The 7,872-nt window shown below is 36.1% G+C and overlaps 1 protein-coding gene across 1 annotated transcript; it reads left to right on the top strand.

Moving 5' to 3' along the window:
• Positions 1 to 2,907: 2,907 nt before the first annotated feature.
• Positions 2,908 to 6,151, top strand: LOC137636956 (uncharacterized). Its single transcript, XM_068369279.1, has 3 exons — positions 2,908 to 3,097; positions 3,267 to 5,320; positions 6,138 to 6,151. The coding sequence occupies exons 2-3, from the start codon at positions 4,021 to 4,023 to the stop codon at positions 6,149 to 6,151; spliced, it is 1,314 nt and encodes a 437-aa protein (XP_068225380.1). The 5' UTR covers positions 2,908 to 3,097; positions 3,267 to 4,020.
• The last annotated feature ends 1,721 nt before the right edge of the window (positions 6,152 to 7,872 follow it).

The raw sequence follows: 7,872 nt of genomic DNA, 5'->3' as shown, positions 1-7,872 counted from the left end.
TTTTAATGAATTGTTGCTGTCTACTATTACTTAAACTATAATATTTGTATTATCAGTCTTAATCATTGTCTATTACCTGGTTCATTAATGTCTTTAGAAAGTTTCGTCTTTTGCGATTTACTTATTATTTAGTTAGCCCCGACTTGTGAAGGTTTGAATGCTCAGTTTGCCCCTCCTCGCCTTACTCTTATATGTGACTTGAAGTTCGCACTTCTGATTTTATTATTCTTATCGAGCTTATAGGCCTAAAAATAAAATGAAGAAGAGACTGTGGAGAAATTTCACAAATCGTAACTTTATGCCCAGATAGACACCTTTATTAAGTTATGAGATTTGATGCAAATATTTATTGTTGCCATCTGACATATAGCCATGCCCTAGTATGTTATAAAGCCAAGACTACAGAGCCATATTATTATTATTATTATTATTCGAGATACGTTTCTATTGTAGAATCTGCACATTACAGCTTTGGGTTAATATGTCTGACCCTATTATAGACTTCCATTCCTGAAGTAAAATTAAACAATAGAGGTAGAATTAATTATAGTTTTAATAGCAAATATAACACACTACCTCGCTTATTTATTTATCATTATTTCTTCTCCCTGAATAAACCCCACGAGAGATTGGACCTACAGTATATAGGCAGCTTTGACGATAACCTGAAATTTGGCTTATAATGATTTATTGCAAGTTTCGAAACCACGACCCCAACTAACTTTTGCTTTATACACAAAACGACACAAACAAAATTAAATGATAACTTTGAATTCATAACCCAAATGCATAAATTGTTATTATAAGACAACAGGACTAAGCTTGAATTATTTTCCCTCTTGACGCCCTCTTTCCCACTCAGTTCCAGGAATCGCGGTATTTAGAGGGATTTGGGTTACATTACCGTATTTATTTTTTGTTCTGAAATATTCTAGCACGATTTTTTTAACGATCCAATATTTTTCAATGATTTAATTTTTCATAGCAGTTGACCACCATTGTTTCATACATACACATATCTCCTAAGTGAAATATAAGGTTTATTACTAAGTGGCAACTTACGAACAACGCTTGCCCATTGTAAAAATAAATAATTATAGAGAGAGAGAGAGAGAGAGAGAGAGAGAGAGAGAGAGAGAGAGAGAGAGAGAGAGAGAGAGAGAGAGAGAGAAGGAAGAGGAGAATTCAACACCAGACCAAAGAAAGCCTGTTGCTGTTTTGCTGGATAACCGGGGGACGTCATTGACAGGATACTCTCTATCCTGCCTGTCTCGGAACCCCAAACCGAGAGGTAGTCCTGAATCGGAAGACACCCAAGAGGAAGGATCCTCAACGGAGTCTTTTCTTAGGGCTTGACCCGACCCAGGACTCTCGGAAAACCCGAGTCTCTTTACTTCAGGTTATCCAGGACGATACAGACATCACTGCCATTACTGCTCGGAAAATATTCTCTATTTAAGAAGACTCAAACATTTTATGCAAAGTTTATAGATTTGTCGCATCATTTATTTTGTCCCATTTTCCCTCGAGCACACAACATCAATCAAAACAAAAATTCAATATAAACATAAGTCAGGTAATCTTTCCAATACATAACCAATATAATATTGGGTGACTTTAATTGGCAAAGGAGAAACGTTAGGACATTTTATAAAGTATTTGATTGGAGATGTCATTGCACAGACAACAGCTCCAAAGAGAACTGAAACTGGCATAGAAAAACACTTTAAGAACATCGTTAACACAAATTCAATTGCACTTATGTCCGATTGTAACACCTGATCATGGCATTGCCTGTCTAATGCCTGGCCTCTGACCTAAGTTTTATAATTCAATATAATATAATCTTCTTAAAAAGGTGAACAACTTTTCAGCATTATCTGGCCATTTTGATCAGTAACATAGTCAACGAAAAATAACCAAAAAAGGTTCATTTTACAAAATCCTGTTTTTTAAAGGATTTCATATGTAAAAAATGCGCTAAAATATGAAATAGAAACGAAAATATACAGAAGGTCAGGGTGAAATGTATTTCTTATCCCAATTAAGCATGATTTCAAGTCAGTATGAGGCAAACAGATCCCTGCAAGAATTATTCGTGCGGAAATGTCCCCTTTTGCTGCCGTGTTTGAATACAGGATTAAAACAAATCGAAAAAAATCCCTGATATCAGATAACTTCAGACACCCATAGAAGACAGATAAAGACTCGTTTTATTTTCCTGCTAAAACTCCTAATATGTAACTATAGCAAGTTTTCAGAATTTCCAGGAACAATGCTTTTTGTAATTCTTTCATTTTTTGCTATAGGAGATCAAAGTTTGAGAGAGAGAGAGAGAGAGTGAGAGAGAGAGAGAGAGAGAGAGAGAGAGAGAGAGAGAGAGAGAGAGAGAGAGAGAGAGAGAGAGATAAACTCTTTCTATAAAAACCCAGACCTACAATATTAGACAGTGTTTATTGAAACATATTCTCTCATAATAAACTATTAATTTTCACGAAAACATTGCAATACTCTAAATCAAATTAAAAAAAACCTTACGGCCAACCTTGCTGCACAACCTGACTTTATTCTATGTTCATGACAAGTAAGCCATTACCACTCGAAATAGCTTAAGGCGTTTCTCCTTTTCAAATATTGTCAAATCTTCCTCTATTTTTGGAACAGTATCAAACAATAAATGACAAAAAGGAACGATGAAAACGAGATCTGTACAAGACATTTCATATTTTCACATGGCGACAGGAAAGACTAGTAATTATTAAGAATTTGATATTTCAATTGCCCTACTCTTGGTACCATCAAACTGTCTTTCCTGCCGTCCAGTCTTTAAATATGGGTAGTTTGCTAACTCCTCCTCCTTCCATATGCTTTACTCGAGCGAAAACGGCGACGAGGAGGCAGGCAGCCCGGCCGTCCGGCAGGGTCAGAGACAGAGACACAGAGACCTCACTCACCTGGAAAGGTTTCCACATTTTTGATTTGTCCGACATGCCTGTCTTAGGCTAAAGGCCTTTATTGGGATCCCTGGTCTACGTCACCCTCTTGTGAAAATCTGCCAAAATCCATCTGCAACGCCTTTTTGCATGGTTCGACAATGGTGAGTACCAAGAATATATAGGGCTTATTTTTAAGGTTATCATTGCGAACTCTCATTGCCTTGTGTTGCCTATTAAAGTTTTTCCTGTCTGTCATTTTTAACCTTATGAAGATTAGTAATAGATTTTTGTGGTCAATGTTTTATATATCGTATTCTCTTGTCCTTTCAGGTGATTTAGCTCTCGGACTAGTAACTCTAGCTTATTTATAAATTCACGTTCTTAACACTTGGGTAAGAGAATCGTCAAATACATTGTTTCGAATGGTTATATTTATGACGAATTGTCTCCCATATTACGACCGAGCAAATTTATATTAGGTTTACCGTTCATTTCAGGATGGTGTTCGGTTTCGATGTATCGGCCCTTTTATTTCCTTCCTGATACTAATGTAAACCTCAGTTGCTCAATTGTAAGGTAATTTTAAGTGGGTTATTATTCCGATGGGTATATTCTTCTATATAAATGACCATGACTTTTAGATGCTAATCTTCTTGAATATTTCTTTACAGACAGCGAGCGAAGCAGAACGAAGGAAACGCCCTACGATTTACGTGAATTGCCTTGTTCTCCAATCAACTGTTTGTAACTCCGTTACTACGTTATTTTAATGGCTTATTTATGTAATAAATATCATATTTAATTACATTTTTCCTTCCAACCTTTATTACAAACCACAGATTTTTATGGTGTTCTGCTTATGGCGCCCAACGTGGGGCAACACAATGAAAGGTGCTTAATGATGGTGCAGATGATCCAGTAGAGAATTGACCACGACCGGGGCTCCCAGTAGTCTCATATTTCTATTTGCAGGACTTTGACATTTTCCTTTCCAGGATATTAACATTTCATTTAAATAAATATATTTTTCCTTTTCAGAAAGTTAACATTTTTATTATTTTGCATTTGTTATACGTTTGTTATAATGGCTAACTTACAGGTACTGATTGGACAACGAAAAGTCATTCGGAGAAAAGTCACCGAACAATTCAATAGGTCTGACACCTATTCTGCCCTAACACAAGAAGAAAAGTTAGCTATTAAAGGTCTTCTTGTTAATTATAGAAACAAGCTGTCAGAGTTAGATGATCATATCCTCTTGAAGAAATTTCCTGACGTATCTGATGAAGCAGAGTTAGAGCCAGAATTAACAAGTTGCCAGGATTATTTAGACAAAATTGAGCTTTGTTTACCATTACTTGAGATTTCCAGGGGTAATAATGGTTCTAATATTCCCGACGTGGCCCGCAGTTTACTGAAACAGCCAACAGCTCCTCTTCCTAAGTTTACAAGTAAAGAAGGAGAAGATTTATTGAAATTTATAGCAGAGTTTGAGGCTACAACTAATGTATTTCAGTATCCTGATAGAGATTTACTTTTATTGCTGAAGCAACAGATAGACGGTCGAGCAAAGACTTTATTATGTTCTCTGGAAGCTGACAAACAGCGTTATGTAGATGCCAAAGAATTATTGATTTCCGCCTTTGCTTCTAAGGAGGTTTGTAAAAACAATGCAATTAGGAAAATTACGGAGTTAAGTCTAAGAGAGGGTGATGATCCCTTCACATTTATTTCCATCCTCCGATCAGTATGCGAAGCAGTCAAGACTTTTAACATTGGAGCGGATGAATTTGTCAGATATTTTGCTTGGCACGGCTTAAATGGTCGCTTTCAGCGCCATCTTATTAATATTACAGGAAAGACTCATCCTTCCTTAAATGACATTATTTCACATTTCTTTGCAGCTTGCGAAAGGTACGAAAGTGACGGGAAAAGGGTTGAAAGCTTTAAATGTAAAGCTTCACCTGTCAAGACATTAACACTCCCTCTTCGTAAAGAGAGAACTACTAGCATGGCTGCGGAAGCAGTAACATATGATAAAGACAGGTCTTCGCCTCAATGTCCTTTGTGTTCTACGGTTGGAAATACTGATAAATTTCACTTTATTCACAAGTGCCCTAATATTCTTTCTCCTACAGATAAAGTGCATATTTTAAAATCTAGAAATGGATGTGTAAAATGCGGCCAGTTTAATCATGTTTCCGGTAAGTGTCGCTTTAAATTCAAAAGACGCTGTTCAAATTGTAACAGCTGGCATATGACTTACCTATGTGATAGGAGTCAGTCACCAGACAGAGACTCTAACAATATTAATAACTGCAAATCCAAGGTGGAAACTTCTCCTCAAATAAGCAGCGGTGTTGCCGTACTTCCTACTTGTCAAGGTGATTCCATTTTACCCACCTTTTCATTTAAAGTTGGGGGAACTGTTTACAGAGGACTGAAGGACAGTGGTTCGCAGAGCACATTTGTCACTAAGAAATTGGCGGAGGAGAATAATCTTAAAATCATTAACTCAAGGGTAAAGCTAACAGTTAATGGGTTTAATGGTAACAAGGAGTATTTTACTGAAATTGTTGAAGTTCCTGTTACGATCGGAGATAAATCCTTTATAATTTATTGCTTGGTTGTACCAAACATTAATGTAGCATTGAAATTACCTCTGCTTGGTAGATTAGTTGATAAATTTCAGGCACAAGGTGTTAAACTAGCTGATCAATTCCTTAATAAATTTTCTCATGAAATTGATAATGTTCAGCTCATTTTAGGTACAGACTTCGCTTATTGTATTGCAGGTACAGATACAGTTTTTGGAGGAATAAATTCATCGATGTATACCGAGTGTCATGCAGGTATTTTGCTATCTGGTAGCATTGATTTAATGATTAAGAATATTGATAATTTAGCTGATACGAGAGTGCAAACCTCGGCTGTTAGTAACCCATTTGAGTGTAGTTCTGCTATTCATATCCAGAGTAGTTCCTTTCTGCTGAACTCTAAAGTTGATATTTTTGCCGATGATGACATTAATACTAACTTTTTGGTAAACTGTTCATTTTCTGTAATAAATGAAGTTCCAGAATTGTCAACTACCATACCAGTATTTGAGATGCCCACCGAGGTTCAAGCAACTCCTTCCACAGCTCGGGTTATTGAAGTTGTTAACAATCTTATTGATATTAATAATTATTCCAATTTCAGGAAACTTGTATTAATTTTTCGCAGAATTTTCTTAGTGGTGCACAAGTGGAAGCTGAAAGCGAAAATTGCTTGCTCACCAGTCGCTAATTACTTTGCCCAGGCTATAAATTACTTGTTAAACACTGAACAAAGGAAGCATTATCCTGAGGTATATTCTTACCTACAGCATGGTCTTAATTCTAGAAAAGACATTCTTCCTATTATAACGCAACTTAATTTATTTTTAGATTCACAGGGTCTTCTGAGAGTTAAGAGTAAATTCAAAAAATGGAATTATGGCTTAAGTGGAAATTACCCTTTATTATTGCACCCAGACAGTCATTTGACCAAACTAATTATTTGGGATGCACACCTCAAATTATTACATTCAGGATGTTATTCTGTATTAACAGAGCTCAGAAAGCATTATTACATCCCTAAACATTTCTCAGTTGTGAAAAAGGCTCTTAAACAGTGTGTTCATTGTCGTAGGTTTAATAATCGTTATATAAGGCTAAATCAGAACTTTTACAGGGACTTCAGAGCAGATCCTCCTACGGTTCCTTTTTCTAACATATTTATGGATTATCTAGGACCCTTTAATACGAAGGATGGAAAAGAGACACGTAAGGTTTGGTTACTATGTATCACCTGTACTTGGTCTAGGGCAGTTAACCTCAAAATTTGCAGGAGTTTGAATGTTGCAGATTTTTTAAGAGCATTTCAGCTACACTGCTTTGAGTACGGGATTCCTCAACTTTGTATTAGTGATCTTGGAACTCAGTTGGTGGCAGGAGGTAATACCATAACTTCCTTCATTAGTGACCCTCAGACGCAACTATATTTTGAGGAAAATAATGTAAAACCCCTTTCCTTTCAGCAATATTTCAAAGGCTGCAGTCAATTGGGATCATTAGTAGAAGTCTGTGTAAAAATGGTCAAAAGATTAATGTTTGGAGCAATTAAGAATTTTGTATTGACGTATGTAGACTTTGAATTCCTTGTCTGTAATATTGTGCATCTCATTAATCGACGACCTATAGCCTTCAAAGAAGCTGTTCGTGCTGAGACTGACAATGTGCCCGAACCAATAACGCCGGAACAGCTCGTGCGAGGCTATGAATTGACTTCTCTAAACCTTATCCCTAATCTTCAACCTCTTTCAGTTGAAGATCCAGAATTTGACCCTGATAATCAAGCTATTTCTCAGAATTACGTAAAGTTGTGTAAAATTAGGCAGACTTTAATAGAGACCTATCATAATGAATTTCTAGGTACTCTGATTCAGCAAGCAGTTGACAGAAAGGGGCGGTATCGACCCGTTACTCATAAATTACTGAAGGTTGGCGATGTTGTATTAATTAAGGAGGAACATACCAAAAGGAATAATTATCCTCTAGGCATAATTTTGGTAGTTTTTAAGAATGATTTGGGTGAAGTTACCCATGCTGTTATTAAGAAGGGAAAAACAGGCCAGACATCAAGGTTGCATGTAAATAATATTATTCCAATACTAGAAAACACAGGAAGTACCAATTCAGCTACTCCTGATGTTAGTAATTCTGTTACTTCGTCCTTAAGGCCCAAAAGAAAGGCTGCTATATTAAGCCAAGAAAGGACAAGACAGATGCTTTAATCTTTATTCAGTATTTGTATTTTCTTGTATTTTGATTTAATTATTTTTTACATTTGCTAAATGTATTTTTTCTTACAATTGTCCACTTGCATATTTTTCAGGATGGAATTTTTTCATGTC

The sequence above is a fragment of the Palaemon carinicauda genome, unplaced genomic scaffold, assembly GCF_036898095.1.
Source record: "Palaemon carinicauda isolate YSFRI2023 unplaced genomic scaffold, ASM3689809v2 scaffold467, whole genome shotgun sequence".
Lineage (NCBI taxonomy): Eukaryota > Metazoa > Arthropoda > Malacostraca > Decapoda > Palaemonidae > Palaemon > Palaemon carinicauda.
This window is presented reverse-complemented; position numbering and strand designations above follow the sequence as displayed.

Excerpts from the sequence above, each read along its gene's own strand:
- LOC137636956 (XM_068369279.1), top strand. The coding sequence starts at position 4,021 with ATGGCTAACTTACAGGTACTGATTGGACAACGAAAAGTCATTCGGAGA.